Here is a 26617-nt window from a genome sequence, read left to right as displayed (position 1 = left end):
CTTAAATACATGTCCAATTGCCATATGGGGCCAACACAATCAACAAAAAACAAAATGGGACTAAGCCCAATAAAAAAAATATGAAAAACTTTTGCAAGAAAATAAGTTTTCCCAACTCCCATAGAAAATAAACCTAACCCTAAGTTTTAAGGAATCTAAGACTAAAACTAAGGATTTGAAAGATGAAATAGGTTATAAATTACCTTAGCAAGAGTGGTTGAGTTTTGAAGAAAAAATGTGTTTTGTGGAGAGGGAGTTGTGAGAAGCAAAAAGACAAGTTTTTTGAAAACTGACATTTCGAGCCCTTTAAAAACTATCTTTTCACGCATTTCGCGAGTCAGTGACTAGCAAGTTACTCTCGAAATGTGCAAATGCACAAGGCAAAGTTTCATGGGTCAAGTCTGAGTTGCGAAGCACTCGTGAAGGAATCGCAAAACTCTTTGCCTAAATTTGTGAAGAAATTGAAATTTCCTTAAAAATTCTCGTAACTTGGATCCACCCATGAAAGGAGTCGCGAAATGGCCAAACACCAAGTTTTTCAACACAAAAATTATGACATTTTGAGAAAAACTTTCAAAACACAATTGACAAAAATCACTTCTAGAATCACATAAAATAATCAAAAATCTTTTTGGGTTTGATCAACAAGCAATTGAGCATATGCACATCACATTTAAACACATACAATCACACAAATGAAACAGATATTCATTGAACATTAGACTTGGGTGTTGTGTGTGAGTATCAAGTATGAATTAGTCCATAGTCTAGTATGAAACTTCAATGATCAATTTAATCAAGTCATACATAAATAGCACGAAGTCAATGACCAATCTCACTAGTAGAAATGAACATATATGACTCATCACCAAAGTATTTACATTAATAGAAAGCTTTTCATTTGACTTCCATTTTTCATACTTTGATCAATACAACTCAATTTTGAGCATCGATGCCATTCAATTTTTTATATTTCTTTGAAAAATAAGCCTTTGTCTTTGGCATCATACAATTTGAATGCATTTTTGCTCCACCTTTTCCTAGTCTAACTAATTTTCGAAGCAAGACTTTTTTTAGCTCTTTCTCTTTTTAGAGATTGATGTTTGAAGAGTTTTTTGACATAAATTAAATGTGAGGAGATATATAAGCACAAGTCTACACATGTATTAAGATCAATCAAGATTATTGGCTAGACATTCATGATTTCTAGATTTCATGACAATTAAACATAGATTTCTAGATTTCACTCACATTCAATACAAGTGCATACATAACAAGTTAAGCACGTAAATACACTACGCAATTAGTATAAAGATACTATGCCAAACTCTACATGTGATATGTGCTCAAACAAATATGATCAAACTTTTTGAATTTTTCATTTTTTTTTATGTGGTTTTGGATTTTTTACACACACAAAACAAAAGCAATAAAGTAAGATCAACAACAAACAAATTTTTTAGCACAAAAAGTAATAAAAGAAACATCACATGATGAAATGAGTGAACCCTTCTACATGAATGAACCAAGGATAACAATGCAAAGGCCACACCAAATAAAGGAGTTAAGGAATGATACCGACATCGATGGTCATATAGAGAGACTCAAAACCGTGGACCATCAAGGGGTTTAGTGAAGATGTCAGCTTTTTTATTCTTGGTATTGATGAATTCAAGCCACACCACTTTCTCCCCCACCAAGTCATGAATGAAGTGATACTGAATTTCGATATGCTTTGACTTCAAGTGTTGAACATAGTTCTTGGATAGATTAATGACACTTGTATTATCACAGAAAATGCACATGGTGTCTTGAAAGAATCCATAATCATGAAGAAGCTTTTTCATCCATAAGAGTTGAGCACAACAGCTACCTGCAGCAATGTACTCTGCTTCAGCAGTTGATAGAAATACTGAATTCTACTTCTTGCTCATCCATGACACCAAATTATTACCGAGATAGAAACATCCTCACGGTGTACTTTTTCTATCATCCACACATCCAGCCCAATCAACGTCTAAGTAATTGGCTAGGCAATCATTTGAGTCTCTTGAATACCAAATGCCATAATCAGATGTTCCATTGAGATAACGAATGATTCTTTTGACTGCAGTCATATGAGATTCTTTAGGTGCTGCCTGAAAGCATGCACAAACTTTGACACTAAAAGATATATCCAATCTACTTGCTGTGAGATGTGAGAGACTACCAATAATGCTCCTATATAATGTTGGATTAACCTCCAGACCAGTAGGATCTGAGCTTAGTTTCACTGAAGAGCTCATTAGGGTGGATGCATGCTTCTTCGAGTCCAAACCAAATCTCTTGACAAGATTTTTGGAGTACTTCTCTTGAGAGATGAAAATCCCATCTTTTTGTTGTTTCAATTAAAGACCAGAAAAATAATTTAGTTCCCCCACCATGCTTATTTCAAATTCCTTCTTCATTTCTTTCGAAAATTCTTGAGTACGTGCTCAATTAATGAGCCAAATACTGTGTCATCAACGTATACTTGGGCTACTAGAAGAGATTTCTCATCTTGTTTCACAAAGAAAGTGCGATCTACATGGTTTGTTTTGAAACCACGATCAAAAGGTATGTCATTAGACGATCATACCATGCCCTTGGTGCTTGCTTCAACCCATATAGCGCCTTTTTCAATTGAAGGACGTGATCTGGAAAATGAGAATCTTGAAATCCTTTTGGTTGTTCAATAAATACTTCTTCTTGGAGGAGCTTAGTGAGAAATGCGCTTTTCACATCCATTTGATAAAACTTGAAGTTCATGATACAGGCTATTGATAGAAGAATGCGAATGGACTTAAGTCTTGCTATTGGAGCAAAAGACTCATCGAAATTTATTTCTAGACCACTAATCGAGATTTATTTCTTACAACTTCACCATCCTCATCGGTCTTGTTTTTGAAGATCCATTTAGTGCCAATCAGTTTCCTTTCGTCTTGGTGGAAAAATATGGTTTTGTGTCTCATACAAAACACACGCAGCAGAAGCAACAAAAACAAAAAACGGATCTACTTCAGTCATGAAAGATAAACATGTAACCATGAATTCTAGAATCAAAGAATAGAAAGCTTACCTTGATGCAGTGAATTTCAAAACCTTGACTTGAGAATACCTTTAATCTTCATCTCAATTCCACATGGTGCCCAAGATGTGTGGTCTCTCAATCAGTCTTTTTGTACATAGACTCTCAAAGAAAAATCCTTCTTCTTCTCCTTGTGGAGAAAAACTGATTTCTTTTTCTTTTCATCTTACGTACGTTTTAAAACTATTCTCATAGTTTCTATATTTAATAACACTTATTAAATAATGACTGATTTCTAATTGGGTTAGCCTTTTGGGCCTACCCAATTGAACTTTAGTTTGTGGCTTGAGATGGGACCAAATGGACCAATAAGACACTAGCTCCAATGGGCCTTGGGCTTTTCCGTCAACTCTTGACAAGTCCAAAGTTACCATTAATTATATTCAATACCACTATAAGAATATAATTGCACTTTAGGCCTTATTAATAAATTATATCCTAAGACTTTATTATACATTCAACCCCTTCATTAAAATATTCGTAGTAATACAAAGTCATTAATATTAACTACCACTTTGAAGATTACTACATCTTAATCCTTGAGTACCCGGTTTAATCCTTTATGTTATTCATTATATATTTATGAAATCCAATTCCATAAATATATACTTTAGTAACTCTTTACTAAAGTGGTTGGGCCCAACACTCTGAATAAGCAAACCCATTAAACTTATCTTAAGGAAATATTTTATATCTCCGTTAAGAGATTATGAATTCCATCTTGAGAATATATGTTCCATCAACACTAAATGTGGTTGCCCAACATACTGAGGTTTTGACCATAACTTATAGATCTCACTCCTGATATGTCAAAACAACCTACATCTCATGATCATGTCCACTATTCTCTCAGGATTTAGAGTTGATGTAAATAGAAGTCGTGAGATTTATTATTCAATTGACAGTTATTAGGAGAATAATAAATCTCACAGGGGTCCAGTTCAATATGTCTCAACTCTTAAAACATATCAACATACCAACTAGAAGTCTCCACTTCCATGATCAAGACAAATCATCTTAGTTGATATATTATAGTCTTCGTAGATGAAATGTCCAATTTCATCACTGACTACAAACTAAAATTTTGAATTTACAAAAAACTTGTGATTTATATCTTTCTGTGACTTTTCACATAAATATCATACTATGCATCTTATGGACAAAGATAATGACCCATTAGTTCATAAATAGTCTCAAATAATTAAACAACTTAATTATTCATGACATGCAAATAAATTGGATTTTAGGGCACAAACCCTAACAATCTCCCACTTACCCTCAAAGACAATTTACCACATATCCGACATTTATCTCCCTATAGAGTAATTCACAGTCACTCTAAGACAAGGCTTGGAAACAAGTTTCAACCAGATTTATTGCATAAATTATCTTTTCTACTACTACTTTTCACGTACTCATATCTTCTCTAATAAGATGATACTTACGCTTGATGTGTATCTTCATCACCTAGGATGAACACATATCTTGAAGTCCAACTTCATGAATCACAATCAAACTATGAGTCAATATTTGTACGTTCAGTAACTATCAAATCCTCACTTTTGTGGAAAAACATATAATCCCTCATTCTCCTAAGATATTTGAGTATATACTTTACTTCCACTAAATTAAGTGATCTTTGATTCAATTGATATTTGCTTATCATGCCCACCGCAAAATAGATATTTAGCCTAGTATTTAGCATAGCATAAAGACTTCTTATTTATTTGATATAAAGAACCGTCTTATATGCTCTTCCTTTTATATGTCTTAGGACTATAGTCCTATATAAAGGAACTTCAAACTTTAAAGGAAAGAATCCTTTCTTAAAGTATTTCATGCTATACTTGGTTAGAATCTAATCTATTTAAGCAGTTTGAGATAGATCTAATATCCTAATTTCTGAATTTTAACGAAGTTATAATTCTTAGGATGTGACTAGTCTTTCCCAAGTACTTTATATCAAACTGGACTAGACAACCAAATACTCCTTTGATGACAATAACTCTAAATCATTCTAAATGATTAGAATGTCATCAACATTCATTAAGAAATTTATTATTCTATATAGCCTTTACACACATAAGGCATTTTAAATACTTGATCAAAATCAAACAATTTGATTTCTTGATCAAAGATGATATTTTATGATTTAGATGCTTGCTTTAGTCCATAAATAGACTTTAAACAACTTGCATACTAAACACTATTGGTTCTTTGTTATGAACAAGTCTAGTTACATCATATAAATGTCTTTCTTAAGATTGCTACTAAAAGAAGCTTTCTTGATATCCATTACCATATTTCATCCTAATGAAATATAATGGATAAGAGAATCTAGATAGAGTCAAACTTGACTATTGGTGAAAAAATCTTTTCACCACTAGTCTTGACTTTGAAGGTTTGCACCTTCAAATCTATCAATCTCATTTACTTGTAGACCTATTTGAAAACAATAGGCTTAATGCAATTAAGCACCTCTACAAGTTCTAGACTTTAAATAGAATCTAATTCTATTCTCATAACCTTGAATCAGTAATCCATATTTATATCATCTATTGCCTTTACGTAGGACCGAGGATCAAATTCATATCCTTGTGGAATAACTACAAAAGTTTATTCCAAAACTATGAATTTATTTGGTAATTCTCCCACTACGATATTGTACCCGTGTACTAGCTATATATCTAGAATAATGTCTTGTGGTGTATCTAATACAACCATTTCATTTCTAAATGTATTTTATAGTTGTCCAACAACAAATTTTGACATTTTTCTTCTAGAACAATCTACCTTTACTTTGAAAGAGCCCTATTCCTCCTTTATGTATGCACTAACTTAAAGAAGTCATTGGAACTTCATTCCTTTACGAAAAGACGCCCTAGATCATATTATCCTCTAAATCGGATTCATAGATTGTGAATATAACAAAAAAATGGTTCTAAAAGCCCATCTTCCACCAATCTTGAATACCATTTAGATTAATAAGATCTAGACATAAGTGCCAAAACATACAAAATCAAAGGATGGAAACTTTCTCTTTTAAAAGTAAAACATATAAATTTCTATCTAGAAAACAATCATGGACAATGCTTAGCTTTACCAAAATATAAAAAATTTCCTTTTGGTCATGCTTTTGAGACTAATTTCCTTTTGGCAATTACTAGGGCAACTAACTTGTCCAATTGTTTGGTATTATAATTCCTCTTCTTATCACCCTTACCTTTCGATTTAGGCTAAGAATTTGAATTAAATCATATTGATCCTAGCCTTAACTTTTAGGATGTCTTCCATTACGTAGAATTCACTAATCAATTCAGATAATATAAAAAGAATTTATTTTCAAAACAATCTGAATTGATCAAATGATTCTAACAAGGACTTGTGGATCACATCCACATGAGATTAACATTTAATCTCTACATCCAAGAATTCCAATTCATTTTAAAATAAAATATTTTCATAAAATGACATAGAATTGGAACTCCTTAAGCTTTACTTAGCACTCAATATGATTCATACCAAACATCTCATTTAGACTTAATATAAAGTCTAAGTTTAGTACTAACTCTTGCATTTCATGCAGTAGCACAATTGAGATAGAAGCCAATATAACATATTAGCATTTTAATGGAGACTATGATCATATTATAAGCTATCTTCCATAAATGCATCATGTATAGGAAATTATGACAATGCTGAATCAAAACATGAATATGTACTTCAGCTCCTTTAAGCACCATGTCCAAAATTATTTCTTAGTTAATGTGATTCTACTAAAATAGTAGCTAGAGGACAAAATTTATGACAACTTTATATTGAGACCATGAACTTAAATACAGGACATTATCATTTTGCATCCAAAACCATATAATATGGAACCCAAAAACCATACTATACTAGGTGCAACAACAACCAAATCCCGCAATTAATATTCCTCTGAAGCGAGGTCATACCAATCACTATGATCAAGCGAGAATTATTCTCATTATTAATGCTATCATGGTAACTCTTACCAAACAAAAATAATTTGCCGCTTTTCCTTTAGCCTCTAAGTAATAATGACATAGCTCCAAAGGGAGGTTAACATTACACTTAGTCTAATGTACACCATTGGCTAGAATCAATGTGAGTCACCAAGTAACTCCACGGAAGCGTGGTCGTTCTCAATGTAAAAAACACTTCATCTATCATTAAGAAGTTTAATCTGTAGTACCATGAATTAAACACCCTCCGAAGGGAGCAAAGCATATACGCCAAGGCGACGTGCCTAATCACACTACTATAAACTAGCAATGGAGGTCGTGAGAATCAACCCTTGAATCTCTCTCCCACTAGAAATTTTAAAACAAGTGGATTGTCTTGAAAACATTGTGACCTAATCACAATTTTAACCCTACACATCAAATGTGTTTAATTGTTAAATTCAATGTGATGTAACTATGTTACATCACAAAAGCGTAACGAACATTTGCCCAATCACAAAGAAGTTTAACCTTGTAATCCGTGAAGTAAATACCCTCTGCATGGAATACAAGACTCGAAGTCAAGACAAGGTATCTATTCACATTACAATAAACTTAACAAAAGGACTATTTCAGCACTCCTACTCGTTATTTGGGTTTTTCTTAAATAATTGTGATCCCATCACAACTAATAACCTTGCACTTGATAAAGACTCTAATCTTATTAGAATCACTAACTAAAATGGAAGTCCTAAACTATTTAGGATTTCTTAAACACTAATGAATCAAAAATTAGTTATATAGAACTCTATTCTTAATTTACTAGATAGAGTATTCTAATCTAATTAGAAACTATATAACTTTAATTAGAATTTTAATCTCATTAAAAACCTCTAATTAAAATAAATTAAGGACTTTCAATCATTAAATGATTTAGTAGTAAGAGTTCTATTTAACTAACATCTTTGATCTCATTAGATCTATTAGTTAGAACCATGTGTAATCTAATCACACATAACCTTGCTCTTAAAAAACTTGAAAACACTTAGAAAAAATTCTGATTTTCTTTCTTTCGATCGATCGAATGTGCCTCTCGATCGATTGAAAAAATTAAAAAATTCGAACTTGACCACCTGACTTGTTCAATCGATACTCGATTGCCTCTCGATCGATCAAAAAACAAATTTGATCGATCGACTATCAATCGAAAATCAATCTAATTAAAAGGTCTGATCACTGTTTCACTCGATCGATCGAAAGTGATTTTCGATCGATCGAAACTCGTGAAAATCAAATTTCTAGAAATTTTCTAAGGCAGTTTTCTAGGGTTTTTCTTGAACAAACAACTAATCGTTTTTGACATCTTCATTGTTCTCTTCCAAAAACACTTTTTTGATTTTATCAACGAAGATTTCAGATCAAACATTAGGGTTTTCAACATCAAGATCGAGAACCATAATAATGCTAGAAACATTGAAAACACAATCCTAATCTCATTAGGAATAAATTTCATAACTCTAGCATTAACTTACTGTTTGATCATAAAATAATATAATGCAAGGCAAGCATAAATATGAGAAATCCTTTATTAAACAATGAAAGATGACACCTTCATAAAAAGGATATAATTTGGGCAACTTCATCCTATACAAACGTTTTGCATATAAACCCATATATATAATATACGGATTTAATAGAATCCTTGTTGAATAAGAATTCCATGATCACAACACCAGTACACGTTTATTTTAAAGCTTTAACAAACATATAAACTAAAGCATGTTTATGGCAGATTGAATATGCCATATTCCACATGGGTCCACAATATACATATACGAATCCATCTAATATGTATGCCCAATTGCCAACTTTATCCAGCCTGTGCAAAACAAAATTTCACACCTTGGATATGATGCAATTGTCTTATTATCATTATCCTTAATAAATGTTAACACGTCAATAGCATCAACAATAGTTATGGAATCAAATGCAACAACTATACAAAATTGCCTACTATATCCAAGAGAAGCAAAACGTCTAACCGGTGCAAGACCGTAATGCTCACACTCTTGACCGATATATCAGTTCCGTTTAAAACTAATACCATGAATCATGTCAATGGTTTCCGAATCAACAATCAACAATCAATATATCATATATATATATTAATCATGGCATTCGGTTTTAACAAACAGTGGTTCTGAAACAAAAATATGCAGAAACTTTAATGCAGAAAATAAAAACACCAAGAAAACGATTTTTCTTTAATTCTAAAATTCAATCACATGTTATACAAGCATGATATTGAAGACCGCTCTGATACCATTTGTTGGAAAAATCTGGTTTTGTATCTCTTACAAAACACACGCAGCGGAGGCAACAAAAACAAAAAACGGATCTACTTCAATCATGAAAGATAAACATGTAACCATGAATTCTAGAATCAAAGAATAGAAAGCATACCTTGATGCAGTGAATTTCAAAACCTTGACTTGAGAATACCTTTAATCTTCATCTCAATTCCACATGGTGCCCAAGATGTGTGTTCTCTCAATTAGTCCTTTTGTACATAGACTCTCAAAGAAAAATCCTTCTTCTTCTTTTTGTGGAGAAAAACTGATTTCTTTTTCTTTTCATCTTACATACGTTTTAAAACTATTCTCATAGTTTCTTTATTTAATAACACTTATTAAATAATGACTGATTTCTAATTGGGTTAGCCTTATGGGCCTACCCAATTGGGCATTAGTTTGTAGCTTGAGATGGGACCAAAGGGACCAATAAGACACTAGCTCCAATGGGCCTTGGGCTTTTCTGTCAACTCTTGATAAGTCCAAAGTTACCATTAATTATATTCAATACCACTATAAGAATATAATTGCACTCTAGGCTTTATTAATAAATTATATTCCAAGACTTTATTATACATTCAACCCCTTCATTAAATATTCGTAGTAATACAAAGTCATTAATATTGACTGCCACTTTGAAGATTACTACATCTTAATCCTTGAGTACCCGGTTTAATCTTTTATGTTATTCATTATATATTTATGAAATCCAATTCCATAAATATATACTTTAGTAACTCTTTACTAAAATGGTTGGGCCCAATACTCTGAATAACCAAACTCATTAAACTTATCTCAAGGGAATATTTTATATCTCCGTTAAGAGATTATGAATTCTATCTTGAGAATATATGTTCCATCAACACTAAATGCGGTTGCCCAACATACTGAGGTTTTGACCATAACTTATAGATCTTGCTCCTGATATGTCAAAACAACCTATATCTCATGATCAGGTCCACTATTCTCTCAGGATTTAGAGTTGATGTAAATAGAAGTCGTGAGATTTATTATTCAATTGATAGTCATTAGGAGAATAATAAATCTCACAGGGGTCTAGTTCAATATGTCTTAACTCTTAAAAAATATCAACATACCAACTAAAAGTCTCCACTTCCATGATCAAGACAAATCATCTTAGTTGATATGTTATAGCCTTCGCAGATGAAATGCCCAATTTTATCACCGATTACAAACTAAAATTATGAGTTTACAAAGAACTTGTGATTTATATCTTTCTGTGACTTTTCACATAAATCACATACTATGCATCTCATGGACTAAGATAATGTCCCATTAGTTCATAAATAGTCTCAAATAATTAAAAAACTTAATTATTCATGACATGTAAATAAATTAGATTTTAGAGCACAAACCCTAACAGGTCTTAGGACTAGTTCCCACGCGTCGTTTCTCACAAATTGATGTAGCTCTTGGTGCATGGAATCTACCCAATTTTCAGCTTGCAAAGCTTTTTCCACCTTCTCAGGTTCCAATTGAGCAAGATAACAGTGATAAGTCACATGGTTTGCACTGTAACTAGGTCCTCTTCTCAAATGAAGACCCTCATCCAAGTCCTCAATTATGTTGCTTTTGGGATGATTTAAACTCACTCTTGACAACGGTTTCTTTGAAGTAGAAGGCTCATCATCAGGGGATACAGAAGGTTGCACTTCCAGTGGAGTGAAAGGACTTGATAGCACTTAGGATGACCTTTTTTCTCTTCTTGATGAGATAGGATTAGTTTCATTTTTCGGTAATTGCTTTTCAACATCACTATCTTGAGACGAATTACCACCATCATTATACTTCTTAAGATTTGAAGCATCTCCACTTTCCTTAATAATCTTTTACGGAATAGCATCATCTATGACAACATTGATTGATTCCATAACCATCTTGGTTCTTTTGTTAAACACTTTATACCCTTGGCTATTCATGGTGTACACAAGAAAAATTCCTTCATTGCTATTGGCGTCAAACTTTCCAAGATCTCTTTGTCATTGAGAATGAAAAAATTTTCTACCAAATACACAGAAGTATTTCACTTTAGGCTTCTTTTCATTCCATATTTCATATGATGTTTTCTTGGTACCCATTCGAAAGAAAATTTGGTTTCCAATATGAAACAACGTGTTCACAGCTTCTCCTCAAAACTTTAGAGGGCTATCCTTGTTGAGGAGCATCACGCTAGCCATTTCTTGAATAACACAATTCTTTCTTTCAATAACCCCATTTTGTTAAGGTGTCTTTGGAGTTGAAAATTCTTTCTTGATCCCATTTTCATTGCAAAATGTTTCAAACTTTGCATTCTCGAATTCCTTCCCATGATCACTTCTTATTTTGGCAATGGGAACCCTTTTTTTTCATTTTAAAGCCTCTTACAAAGTTTTTCCATCTTTTCACATGCTTCTGACTTTTCTCTAAGAAATTGCACTCAAAAGTACCTTGAGAAATCATCGACAACAACCATAATGAACCTCTTGCCACCCAAGTGTGGACACAACAGGGAGTCGCCACCTAGTTTTACAATGGCCTAGGAACTATGAATATAACGTTCTTTCGGGGGAAGAACCTTTTGATTTTACTACCAGAGTATGAGTTCGGAGTTTATACAATTTTAAGACGGTGTTAGGCATCCAAAACTACCCAACCCTAGGGTTGGCTTCCACTCATTGTGTCTTATGTCTTAATCCTATTAAAGACATATTCAATATTGTATCTATACTCACACACACACACTAGCATACATCTAAGCATACAATCATGGCATCAATCATCCCAAAACCTAATCATTCATCTATCATGGCATATCACAACCCAAGCCTAGCATATATGATGTCTCATATCAAGCTAGCATTCATTTAGCATCATATCACATCTAAGGCAAAAACATAGGCAACAAACAATCATGGCAGAAAAACGAGCATAGAAAGATCCAAGCAACATGTGATTGCATTTATACGTTAAGAATAACTCATCCAAGCAAACATGTTCATATCCATCATTAAACATACATCATGTGTGTTCATGTGAATGTGTGACTTTCTTCACTTACCTTGTTGCATCTCAGCACTTATGGCATTAATGCATGAACATGTGAATGTGTTAATGGCATCAAAACAAAGAAACCAAAGATAAACCCTAATTTAAACATGTGAAAGGAAAGTAAACAATAAACATAGAACGGGGACTAATATCTATAAAAAGGAATCAAAACAGAGGCATAACTTGTGAAATAAGCAAAGAAAATGAAGCAGAAACTTGAATTAGGGTTTCTAGGCAGCCGTATATATGCGCGTGTAGAGGCCTGTGTGCGCGGGCTAGCTACATGCATATGCAAACTTTGACCAGCATGTGTAGGTTTGCTCAAAACCCTAGTCCATAAACGTAGCAAGCATAGAAACAAAGCAGAATTTAAAATGGAGAAACTAATAACCTAACATGCTTAAAAACACAAAGGCTACCTAAAACCAAGCTATATAAACATATTAAAACATAAAACAAGGAAAGAAATAAGCAAAAACATAATCAAACTAAAGAAAATAAAAGAAAAAGCTTAAAGCTAATACCTCAAAGTAAAAGCTCTTCAAGCGTGATTTTTGACTATTCCTCTCAGTCAAATCTATGCATAATCAATAAAATAGTAATTAGTAATCTTAAACTCGAAGATCAAGGTCAGAAAATGCCTTAATCAAAAGAAAATTGACTTGATGATGTTTTGTGAAAACTCCCTCTTTGATTCACTATTTCTAGTGAATCTTAGAGTTTTCCCTTAGGATTTCTTTTGAAAATGTACCATGTATTGCTATTTATATTGTGAAAATGGGGGTTTGGATTGGCTCCCGGACGATATGAGATTTATTCCAAACCTCAATCTTTAATGTAGAAAACTTGTTTTTCATAGTTTCTAGAACCTTACATGTGTGCGTAGGTTTATGCCTACATGCGCATGCATCATGGCTGCACGTGCAAGTTGATTCCTAAGCAATCAGGCCGAGGATTTCCTTGGCTTAAATTTTCTAAAAATAGATTTATTTTTTCATTAAAAGTTAAATATTTCATTTAAACATTTCTCAAGTCAATTTAACATCTGATTTGGTCCTAAACCAATCTTGAGTCTTAGAATTTTGGTCATTACGGAACGAGGGCCTAAGTCGTAAGGGGTACAAAATGTGGTGTCTACAGTTGTCCCTCTTTTGATTCATGAGCTCTACTAATGGAATCAAAAGAATAAGAGACAAAATTTTTTTTTCGACGTACGACTTGGGCCCAACCCATGCATAGGACACACATCATGCATACATAAGGCGGGGTGCAACCCCAAAGAGTTGGGTGGGACTTGTATGTTCGAATTCCCACCTTTGTTGCTTAGGAAATGAGCAACAACAGGTTCACTATCCTAGAACCTATATTTCCAATTGCAAGCAAAAGGCAAGTGACTCACTATCCTAAAGTCACTTAAAAAGAAAAACAAATAAGGCCAACAGCCGCAACCATCAACCAGACAAACAAGGGTGCTCTTATGAGCTTAAAAGGATACATCTCTGTGGTGTCCATCTGGGGCTCTTGCTTCAAACTTCTCCGAGTGGTTCTTGTTTTCCATCTCCATCTTTACCTATTCTGGTGAGGCTCTTGCCTTTGGGCGACCTTGGTTTCTATGATTGCTTGCGAGTATTATCAATTTCATTTTACTCTCTAATTTTATATAGAACATTACATAAAGTTGATATGAAGGCCAAATAGATTTTGGCTAATTAGAAAAAGTGTTATTTTCTTCATTTTCAAGTTGAAGCTTATCATGTAAAATTATGCATGACTGTCCCTTCTTAGGCTCATACCATTATATTTTTGTTAAGAAGAAAAAAGCTGCGCTTCAATTTTTCCTAAGGTTGTTATGATTTTCATTTTCTTTTTGCTCTTGGAGAATATATTTCCGTGCCTCTCTTTCTTTATAATTATTACTATTGCATCCATCTGATTAATAAAACATAGTTTAGCTTAATATTGTCTAATATTCATTCTTTTGATATTTAGGCGTTAAGCATTCTTGGTTAGCTTCTTTTATATTCAATTATCTTTGCAAACAGCACAATACGTGTTTGTGTACTTTTATAATGCCTGAACTGCACAAGATTTAGCTATTGTTAATGAAAAATTAGATCCTTGGGCTGCACAAGATGCAACTATTGTTAATGATAGCTGCATCTTGTTGTTAATGAAAAATTAGATCCTTGGGCTGCACAAGATGCAGCTATTGTTAATGATACACCATATATTGAATATTTGCTTTCTATGATTACTGTAGTATGTGAGATCATATTAACTGCAATTTCATTCTCTAATTCATTATGAACTGTGTGTATATGAATATGAGGTCATACTTTGGAAATTTTTATTGATTTGTTTGATCATTGGTTGTGAGATTGATATTGAACTTGGACTTGGTGTTTTTCAATGTATTATTGGAAATGAATTGTGAGTCTACAATTGTAAAGTCTCATTACATTAGATTTTTGCTGATTTGATAGGGCATATTGGGGGGGGGGAGGGGGGGTGGGGTGGTGGGGGGTTGGGATTGAACATAGACTTAGTCTTAGCAATTTAATTTCAACCTTTTGTGAATGACAAGGGTTTAAGAAGAACATTGAATTTTGATATTCTTATTTTGAGTTTTAATTTGTGTTTTCTTTGAGTATTTTCAGTTTAGTTTGATTAAAAGTTTCATAGGAAGGATTCTATCTAGGTTTCAACAAAAAATTATTAATTATTTTTTGGAAGAACAATGGGCCCTTTTTTATGTAAATTTTATTAAATTTACTTGAATTATTTGAACAATTACCCCAAAAAAAGTTCTTTAATTTTGCCTCTTCCTCATTTAAATTATAAAAAAAAAAAAAATTAAGTTGTAGACATGGAGTTGACCATAGAAGGAGACTCATTTCTGACTCTCTCTCTTTGTTTCCTTGATATTCAGAATCTAGACTCGGTATTTCATTTGGCCTTTCTTTCCTTCGTTTTCTTATTTACTCCTTCATCCCTTTTATTTATGAATTTCTAAATTTAAGATAATATTAAAATTAAATTACGTTTTACTTAAGTATGTCAAAAAAAAAAAAAAAAATCAGTGTGAAACAATTAAGTAGATCATTTACTGCACTATAATTGTCTACATTATTCTCTTTACAAATAGTTTAAATTTTTAAATAAAAAAGTTTAAAAAAAAATTATTTTGGAGGTCCTCTCATCTTTGTATAAAGAGCTACATACTTTTTGGGGGAAAGAGCTGCATACTTAACTATGTCAACTCCAGGTTTGTTAACAATTACTATAATTTTTTTTTAAAAGTTTGTGTTGCATTTCTTTTCTACATATTAGGAATAATTATTAATTTCATCTTCAACAAAAATTTATAGCATAAAAAATTATTACTGAAAGTAATTAAATTCCACATAACTATGTTTTTAAATTTTCAGAAAATGCTAATTAACAATAAATATATGCTTGAAAGAATATTTCATTTTTTAATGTCTATTTTCTATCTTTGATTTATACAATAATATTTATGATTTGATCTTCTATAAATTCATTGTTTTTTATTATATTCCCAAAGTATGGAGTCTACTTTATTTTAAAGAGCGAGAAGAAAACTGATTCTATCACAGAAAAGAAACAAAAATGTGCCTACCAAATTTACAAATTCTTCATTAAAGAGAAATCTTTCAAATGTTTCAGTAAATAGAAGAATGCTATTAAATAAAAAGAGAAATGTTACTGATGGTATATTCAGTCCCTTATCTTGTGGTGATGCTTTACAAGGAAAAGCTTCAATAGAAAGGGACTCAATTTCTTGGAACGTATTGTCGCACACCACAATTCATGAAACATAATCATTGCATTCTGGAAGTAATGATGAAACATTTGTAAGAAGAACTCGGTGTAGAAAATATAATCCCGAAGCTAAAAATAGAAACTCATTAGTGAATATATTAGGAAGAACTATTGTCAATGAAGATGGGAGTGTTACCACCAATATAACTGAGCAACAATTGCCTTTGCTAGAAGGTGGCATTCAATTTTCTGCAGCTGAAGGTACATTAAGAGTTCTATTATATTAAATAGTATTTTTGCTTTGAAGAATTCATTTTTGATTTTGTTTACATCTTAGACTTGTAATGGACAAACAAGAGTGAAAGCTCAACAATGAATATTACAATTGTTGAACATGATTTTTGTGATAACTCTAATAGAGGATCAAATAATCTTTCCACCTCTGAGCCTAGACAAAAACATCGTAAGTATTACAAATTTTAGTCTTCAATACCAAGCTTAAATATTAGGTTCCAAAAAGATGATCCTTCAATTTTTATTTTTATTTTTATTTTATTTATTTATTTTGTTGTTGTTGTTGTTGGAATATTTATGGAGACAATGAATTTAGAACCTCCAACACAAGTATGTGAACATTGTGGAGCTCAACTTTGGCATGAGGAGAGAACAATTAAGTCTAGGAGCCTAAGAAGCCTAAATTCAGTTTATGTTGTTCAGAAGGAAAAGTTGAACTTCCATTTTTGAAGGATCCTCCACCGTTTCTTAAAAGATTGCTCAACGTGAGCAATGATTAGGGATCAAACAAATTTTGAGTAGGGATAAGAATTTATAATTCTCTCTTCACTTTCACTTCTTTGGGAGGTAATATAGATCATTTAGTAAATAATGGTATTGCGCCATATGTTTTCCGTCTAAATGGCTAAAATCATCACATAACTGGATCTCTTATTCCTGTTAATGGCCAACAGACACAATTTAGATAGCTTTATATTAATGAAACTAAGAATGAGATAGCAAACAAAATTGATGCTGTTACATCTGGTGATCATAGAAAAGATGTGGATATAGATATTGTCATTAGATTATTGAATATGTTAGACAATTGCAACCAATTGGTCAAGTACTTCCGAATGGCTCGGGACAGATTCAATGAGTCTAATATGCATGATGTTAGCATACGGCTTATTAGAAGTCGCAATTCTGATTCTAGACAATATAACTTGCCTGATACTACTGAAGTTGCAGCTATTATTGTTGGAGATTTAAATATCAAAAATTGTGAAAGCGATATTATTGTTGAAAACCGAAGTTCAGGATTGCAACGTATATATGGGAGTCATCCATGCTATATGGTTTTACAATATCCATTGTTTTTCCCTTATGGTGAGGATGCGTATAGGTCTGATATACCTTATAAAGATTTTGATGGAACAAGATCAAGAAAAAGAGAATCAATAACAATGAGGGAATATTATGCATATAGACTTTAACAACGATCTCATGAGAGTAAGACATTGTTGCTTGGTGGAAGGCTTTTTCAACAATTCATAGTCAATGCCTATACTTCTATTGAAGAAGAAAGATTACAATGGGTAAGGCCAAACCAATTGAAATTATGATTTGAACTATATGGTGGACTTAAAGTTGCTATGCTTTGAAGTGATACAAATCCAAAAATAGTAGGAAAGCGGATAATCTTACCTTCCTCTTTCACTGGAAGCCCAAGATACATGGCTCAGAACTATTAAGATGCAATGGCTATATGTAGAAAGGTGGGATATCTAGATCTATTTATGACATTTACTTGCAATCCAAAATGGTCTAAAATCACTCAATGCTTGGAATTTATATAAGGTCAGAATGTTGAAGACCGACCAGATATTGTCGCAAGGGTTTTTAAAATATAATTCGATGAATTATTACATGATTTAAGTCATGAATCCCATTTTGGAAGAGTCATTGTAGTAGTATACACAATTGAATTTCAGAAAAAAGGACTTTCGCATGCACATATTCTCCTTTCTTGGATCCAAAAGATAAGTGCCCAAGTCCAGTATACATAGACAATATTATCATAGCAGAAATACCAGATCCACATAAAGATCCAATTGCTTATGAAGATGTAAAACAATTTATGATGCAGGGCCATGTGGATATGCAAACCTAAGATCACCTTGTATGGTTAATGATAAATGTACAAAATATTTTCCAAAAAAATTCTATGAAGAGACAACTATCGATGAAGAAGGCTTCCCCATTTATAGAAGAATAAATGATGGGAAAATAATAGTAAAAAATGGAATTATTTTGGATAATCAGTATGTCGTGCCATATAATGTAGACTTACTGGTAAAGTGCCAATCACATTTGAATGTGGAATGGTGCAATAGATCTCAATCGATCAAATATTTGTTTAAATACATAAATAAGAGACTAGATAGGGTCACAATTGTTTTACAAGAGAATTTGCCGGGTATTGATAATGATAAACAACAACCAAGCATTGTCGTTGATGAGACCAAAGCATATTTGGATTGTAGGTATATTTCAGCTTTTGAAGCATGTTCGAGAATATTTGAATTTCCAATTCAGTTTTGAAATCCACCAGTTGAAAGATTAAACTTTCATTTGAAAAATGAAAATCCCATTATATATCCAAAAAATGCAAATTTAGACAACATTTTACAATGGCTAGGAATAAAAGAGGCAAAGTTTACTAAATGGATGGAAACTAATGAAGCTTTTGAAGATGCTTGTGAGTTAACTTATGTTGAATTTCCTACAAAATGGGCAAGACATAAAAACGTTAGACAATGGAAATGAAGAAAAGGTAGGAAATGTATTGGAAGAGTATATAATGCTCACCCTTCAACTGGAGAACGATTTTACTTGAGGATGTTGCTTAACATTGTCAAAGGGCCAAGAAACTTTAAAGAGATAAGGATTGTAAATAGTACTACTTATCCCACTTATAAAGATGCATGTCATGCACTTGGGCTTCTTGATGATGATAAGGAATGGCATGAATGCATAATTGAAGCTTCACATTGGGCTAGTGGCAAGCAATTATGCCAACTATTTGTCACCATACTCATGTTTTGTGAAGTATCTGATCCTTTAACTTTTTGGGATTCTAATTGGAAAATTCTTATTGAAGATATACTTAATAGACAAAGACATATCTCCCATTTTCATGAACTGATATTATCTGATAGTCAATTGAAAAATTATGGCTTATATGAAATTGGCCAAATCCTTCAACAATATGGGAAATCTTTGAAAGACTATCCTTAGATGCCTTAGCCAGATGTAAATCTTCTTATTCATAAAGGAAATAGACTTATTGAAGAAGAAATGTCATATGATATAGGAAATTTACAAAGAGAACATGAGATCTTGATATCTGGCCTCAATAATGAACAAAGAACTATCTATAATTCTATAATGGAAGCTGTTTTTTCTAAAAGTGGGGGAATATTTTTCATCTATGGTCATGGTGGAACGGGAAAAAAAAAATCTTTATAGAACAATTTCGGCTACTGTAAGATCAAAAGGAAAAATTGTTCTTGAAGTTGCTTCTTCAAGTTTTGCTTCTTTTTACTTCCTAGTGGAAGGACAGCACATTCACAATTCCACATTCCAATTAATTTCAATGATGAGTCAACTTGTGAAATAAAGTAAAAAACACAAATAGCAGAACTTCTTTTGAAAACAAGTATAATACTTTGGGATAAGGCACCAATGGCACACAAAAATAGCTTTGAAGCTATTGATCGCAGCCTTCAAGATATATTGCAAATTAAAGATCCAAGGAATTTGGAAAAACCTTTTGGTAGTAAAGTTGTGGTTTTAGGTGGTGATAGACTTACGCAGAACAATATGAGTGAAATGCAAGAATCATCTATACAAGACTTTAGTGAATGGATTTTAAAATAGGTAATGGTGATTTGGGAGAAGGTGATGGTGATAATTACATTACAATTCCTCATGATCTAATCATCCAACCTACACAAAATCCATTGCAAGATACTATTAATAGCACATACCCTGATTTGGATGGTCAATACATGGATACAAGTTACATTCAAGATAGGGCATTTCTTGGCCCTACAAATGAAGTTGTAGAGGAGTTAAATGACTACATTATCTCATCAATAAATGGAGTAGAACATGAATATTTGAGTTCAGATTCTATTTGCAAGGCTTCTTTGAATGTTGTTGATCAAGACATTTTATACCATATTGAGTTTTTAAACAACTTAAGATTTCTAGGATTTCCAAATCATAAGTTGACATTAAAAGTAGGTTTGCCTATTATGTTGCTTAGAAACTTGAATCAGAATGAAGGGCTTTGTAATGGAACAAGACTAATTATTACAAAACTGGCTACATGGGTTATAGAAGCAAAGATTATTATTGGCACTAATATAGGCACATGCGTGTTCATTCCGAGGATAACATCATCTCCAAGTGATTCAAAATGGCCTTTTGTTCTAAAGAGAAGACAATTCCCAATTTCTGTGTGTTTCACAATGACAATAAATAAGAGCCAAGGACAATCATTGAAACATGTGGGAGTGTATTTGCCTAGACCTATTTCAGTCATGGGCAATTGTATGTTGCAGTTTCTAGAGTAACAAGCAGAGATGGGTTGAATTCCACATAATTAATGATGAAACTAACCAAAGTTTTGCAACAAAAAATATTGTGTACAAGGAGGTTTTCACCAAACTTATTTAAATTGTTGGTCATGCAGGATAAAAGAAATTTATATGTTTAAAGGTCATATATACATCTGTACATCTCTTACTTTTTAGTTCTTATTAAATTGTTGTAGTGTCTTTAATTCCTTTAGGCATACAAAATACATTGTTTTTCAAGCTTAAGCCCAAACTTACAATTGCAATGGTATAATATTTGTGGTACTTAACATGTCCAAAAATCACTTTAATTGCAATAACAATTGTATGATCGATAATTAAATAGAAACAGACCTCATTCATTTAAAAAATTCAGACCAATATGGTTATTAACTTAAATAGTTACTAGAATTAAAAAGAAATTTAGAACTGTCTTACAACTTTAGGAATGATAGACTTATTAATAAGTTTCATTGTAAGGGTTATGTGTGAGAGAGAGAGTGTGTGAAAACTCAAGGAAAATTGAAGATTGAAGTGTTTTCATGGGTAGCTCGCGACTAAGCATCCGGCGAAGTGAAGCATGTGCCCTGCACATGACTGGAATGGGAAGAGTCAGGACAACGTGGAGACAACTAGTTTTCGTGAGTGTCTCGCAGGTAAGGCCTTCCTGTGAGATACTCGCGAAACATTCTATTTTGCCAAATTGTCCTATCTGATACACACTTTCTGTACCTACACTATATATACCCTCATTACCCACATATGTTGAGGAGTGTTTCAGAGAGAAAATCCTAGCCACAAACCTTGAGAGTTAGAGAATGTTATACCCATAATTCTCTACACAATTGCTTGTGCATTTTTCTCAACTCCTACCTCTCCATTTTCCTCAAATCCATTTCCATACCATTGAGAGGTTGATAGCTCAAACAATTACCATACATTTTCGGAGTGTCAAGTGAGGTTTTGGTGCTGTTGGGAAGCATTGGAAGAAGCCAGGCTTTGGCGGATGCAATCGAGCATATTGCGAGATTTGGAGAGCTAGATAAGACACGGTTCCGAGAAGCCTTGTTGGAGTAGGAGCTTGGAGGGCTTAGGTGCATCGGGTAGATTAAGCTTGGAGGGTCTCTTGCTAACCCATGTATCCTAACTAATTGTCTAGTGGATCGATTACTGCTTTGAGGGCGGCGAAGAGGTTTTTCGCCGAGTTCTTCGGTTTCCTCTTTGATAACATATCAGCATGTTATCTTGTGTTTGCATTCTTCTTCTCTACTCTTTTACCTTTCATTTTACTACTGTGTTATTATGATTATGGGTTAGAGTAGTTTGTTTATTTATCTGCTCGCATTTTCTCTATTCTGCACTTAGTATTAAGTTAGAGTAAAATCAATCAAGCCGTAATTTTAATTTGGGGATCTAAACAGCTCTTGTGTTTTAACACATTTCGAGTTTTCAATTGGTATCAGAGCGAGTGCATTTGCTGTGGTTTACTTACCTAAGTATGATCCTTAACCTTGTTTGAGATGGATCGATCTCAATTGTTAAATGCTCCACCATATTTTGATTGTAGCAATTATGCCTTTTGGAAAGTCCGGATGAGGACATTCCTATGTTCAATTGATGAAACTGTTTGGGATGTGGTAGATGTAGGATGGACTAGGCCGGAGGCCACTAAATCCACATGGGATAAGGCGGCTCTTGCGGCAATAAATGTAAATAGGAAAGCTCTAAATGCTATTTTCTGTGGTGTTTCTCTAGATGAGTTTCACAGGATTATTTACGTAACAATTGCCAAGGAGGTGTGGGAGATATTGGAGACCACCTATGAAGGCACGAAGAAGGTGAAGGATACTAAGTTACAGATGCTAACCACTTGATTTAAAGAACTGAAAATGAGTGAAGACAAGTCATTTGACTCATTTTATAGCAAGTTGAATAAGGTGGTTATTAGCAAGTTCAACTTGGATGAAAAGACAGAGAACTCAAAGATAGTGAGGAAAATCCTTCGATCATTACCAGAGAGCTTTCGTGCAAAGGTTATAGCAATTGAGGAGAGCAAGGATCTCGATGATATCAAAGTTCAAGAACTAATTGGTTCACTTCAAACATATGAGCTATCGTTGCTGTAAAGTTGTCATTTACAACTATGTGTTTTTGATTGGCTTTTATTCCGTGCCAAATTTGATTGTAATTTTATTCAATCTTTTGTACCCTGTATCTATTGTGAGATTTAATTGTAAGGGTTGTGTGTTAGAAAGAGACAGTGTGAAGACTCAAGCAATTGAAGACAGAAGATTTCTCGCGGGTAGCTCGCTACTAAGCATCCCGTGAAGTGATGTATATGCCCTGCACATGACTGGAATGCGAAGAGTCAGTACTACTAGAGATAGCTGTGTTTTGCATGTAGCTTACAGGTAAGGCCTTCCCGCGAGACACTCGCTAAACATTCTATTTTGCCAGACTGTGCTATCAGATATACACTTTTTGTAACCACATTATATATACCCACATTACCCATAAATGTTGAGGAGTGCTTCTGAGAGAAAACCCTAGCCACAAACCTTGAGAGTTAGAGATTGTTATACCCACATTTTTCTACACAATTGCTTATGAATTTTCCTCAACTCCTACCTCTCCATTTCCATACCATTAAGAGGTTGATAGCCCAAACACTTACCACACCCTTTCAAAGTGTCAAGTGAGGTTTTGGTACTACTGGGAAGCATTGGAAGAAGCCAAGGATGGCAGATGCAACATGGAGCTTGTTGCGGGATCTATAAAGCTAGACAAGACATGGTTCCGAGAAGCCTTGTTGGAGTAGGAGCTTGGAGGGCTTAGGTACATCGAGTAGATTAAGATTGGAGGGTCTCTTGTTGCGGGATCCATTTGGGGCTCGTTTTGTGACCTGCAGTAGGGTTCCTCAGCCCTTGGATTCCCTGCCGTCTATGACCATGCGAGAGGGGAAGACCCTAAAAACATATTCTAACAGGTACTAGGAGATGTTTAATGAGATAAATGGGAACTTTGATGAGATGGCTATAAGGACTTTCAAGGTTGACTTGCCCGCTAAGGATGATCTAAGGAAGTCTTTCACTAGGAAACTAGTTAGGAGTGTGCATCATCTCATGGGCTATATTGATGGGTACAAATAGGTCGAGGAGGACCAGTAGCAAGGAAAGGAAAATGCTAAAGTGATCCCCTAGGCGCGGAGGGATTTTAGTTCAGGTAGGTACAATAGCAGTCAAGCTCGAAGAGATTTTGCTGGGCACCTTGGCTCAGCTATCACCTAGATGGTTAGTACTGTGTTCCAAGAACCCATGCATCAGGTTTTGAAAAAAAAAAAAAGAACGAGCCATACTTTAAGTGGCCAAACAAGATGGGAGGAGACCTTATGAGTTGCAACTAAAGTCTGCATTACCAGTACCACTAGGAACGAGGGCACACTACCGAAGATTGCAGGACTCTGTGAAGCCATCTGGAGCAATTGGTTAAGGTAGGAAAGTTGAAGCAATTCCTATATCAACCCAACATACAGGGCGGTCAAGCGGGGTTGGGGATGTAGAGAGATGCTTTTACAAGACCATCTCTAGGTACAATCAGTGTCATTATTGTTGCATCGGGAAAGACTAGTCTTCAGCCATCTAGGGTGATGTCTATAGCTAGGCCATCTATAGAAGGCTTGTCCCTTGATTTGAAGAGTAGTAGAATGGAAGTCCGGCTAGCTTTGAGCTTTTCAGATGAGGGTAAGGTTGGAACCTTACAGCCACATGATGATGCCCTGGTGGTCACCATCAGGATAGGTGGGTATGATGTAAAGAGGGTGTTGGTAGACCAAGGCAGTGACGCAAAGATTATATACCCTAACCTATTTAAGGGGCTGAAGCTAAGGCTCAAGGACCTAACCTGCTACGATTCCTCTCTAATAGGGTTTGACAAGAAGATTGTCTTTCCAAAGGGCCAAATATGGCTACCCATTTAGACAGGGACAAAGGTTGTAAAGGTGAACTTCATCGTGGTAGATGTCTACTCCCCCCATATTGCTATTATGGCAAGGCTCTGGTTTCATGCCATGGGGGCCATTTCTTCCACCCTGCCTTTGAAGGTGAAGTATCCATCTGGGGGCCAAGTTGAGGAGTTGGTGGGGAGCCAGTCTATGTCCAGGCAGTGCTTGGTGGCTGCAATTAGACATCAGACTGAAGGTGAGCCTTCGGCCTCTGTTGTGCGGGATTTATAGCAATTAAAGGTGCCGGTGTTCTTCGTGGGGGTAGTGGTAGAGGGGGCAAAGTGTAAGTAACTGGAAAAAGTTGTTATTGGTGATGATGAGGAGAAGTTCTTTCAGGTCGGAGTTCAGTTGCCTCCTCGGGAGAGGCAAGAGCTGATAGATTTTCTTAGAAAAAATATTGAAATATTTTTTTTGGAGCGCCCACAAAGCCCCTAGGGTGGATCCAAATTTCATTTGCCATCGTTTAAATGTCAATCCATCCACCATCTCCAAGAAGCAACCACCCCGACACTCATCTAGGGAACATTCTGATGCTGTTAAAGGGGAAGTACTTAAGCTCAAGTAGGCTAGGGCCATAAATGAGGTATTTTACCCTGAGTGGTTGACCAACATAGTGGTGGTGAAAAAGAAAACTGGGAAGTGGATAGTAAGTGTGGACTTTACAGATTTAAACAAAGTTTGCCCAAAGGACCCTTTCCCTCTACCTCTAATAGATCAATTAGTGGACGCAACTGTAGGTCATCCTCGGATGAGCTTTTTAGACGCCTTTCAGGGTTATCATCAGATATCGTTAGCCCTGGACAATCAAGAAAAGACTTTTTTTTTTTACACCCACTGAAAATTATCACTACAAGGTAATGCCCTTTGGATTGAAAAATGCAGGGTCTACCTACCAAAGGATGATGACTAGGATGTTTGAGCCTCAGTTGGGCAAAAATATTGAGGTGTATATAGATGATATGGTAGTAGAGAGCAAAGCAGAGTCTGAGCATATAGATGACCTCGGGAATATTTTCGAGATACTGAGGAAACATAAATTGTGCCTTAATGCCACTAAGTGTTCTCTTGGCGTAGGCTCTGGCAAGTTTCTGGGTTATATGGTTAAAGTTGACTTAATCAAATTAGAGCAATTAACAACCTGCAACCTTCTCGGAATCCCAAAGAGGTCCAAAAGTTGATAGGAATGACTGCCGCTTTGAATCGATTCATTTCTCGGTCAGCAGATAGGTGTAGGCTCTTCTTCCAGTTATTGCATAAGTGGAAGGGATTTGAACGTACAGAGGAATGTTCCTCGACCTTGGAGCAATTGAAGGAATATCTTTCTCAGCCACCTATCATGTCCAAGCCCAAGGAGGAGAATGTTCTATTTGCTTACATTGTTGTAGCCTCACATGCGATGAGTTTGGTACTGATACGGGTTGATGATGGGGTGCAAAGACCAGTGTATTACGTGAACAAATCATTATAAGAGGTAGAGGTTCACTATTTACCACTAGAGAAGGCCATCTCAGTAGTGGTACACATTACACGATAGCTCCCACATTACTTCCAGGCTCACATTGTTGTATTTTTAACCCAACTCCCTCTTCGATCACTGCTTCAGAAAGTTGATTACATAGGGAAGATTGCACTTTTGTAAAGGGTCAGGTCCTTGCAGATCTAATGGCTGAGTTTGCTGAGCCTTCATTAGAAGAAAAAGGCAAAAAGCCGAACATGGAAGGAAA

The 26617-nt window shown here is 34.4% G+C and overlaps 1 protein-coding gene across 1 annotated transcript; it reads left to right on the top strand.

Moving 5' to 3' along the window:
• The first annotated feature begins 20173 nt into the window (after positions 1–20173).
• LOC136063172 (uncharacterized) lies at positions 20174–22767 on the top strand. The gene is made up of 2 exons (XM_065763153.1): positions 20174–20867; positions 22535–22767. The coding sequence occupies exons 1-2, from the start codon at positions 20174–20176 to the stop codon at positions 22765–22767; spliced, it is 927 nt and encodes a 308-aa protein (XP_065619225.1).
• The last annotated feature ends 3850 nt before the right edge of the window (positions 22768–26617 follow it).

This window comes from Quercus suber, unplaced genomic scaffold (genome assembly GCF_002906115.3).
Source record: "Quercus suber isolate HL8 unplaced genomic scaffold, Cork oak 2.0 scaffold_494, whole genome shotgun sequence".
NCBI lineage: Eukaryota > Viridiplantae > Streptophyta > Magnoliopsida > Fagales > Fagaceae > Quercus > Quercus suber.
The sequence above is the reverse complement of the archived record's forward strand: the minus strand, read 5'-3'. Positions and strand labels throughout refer to the sequence as shown.

Excerpts from the sequence above, each read along its gene's own strand:
- LOC136063172 (XM_065763153.1), top strand. The coding sequence starts at position 20,174 with ATGGATTTTAAAATAGGTAATGGTGATTTGGGAGAAGGTGATGGTGAT. Across the intron at positions 20,868-22,534 it reads TATTTCAGTCATGGGCAATT|ATGTAGGATGGACTAGGCCG; the intron begins GTATGTTGCAGT and ends GGGATGTGGTAG.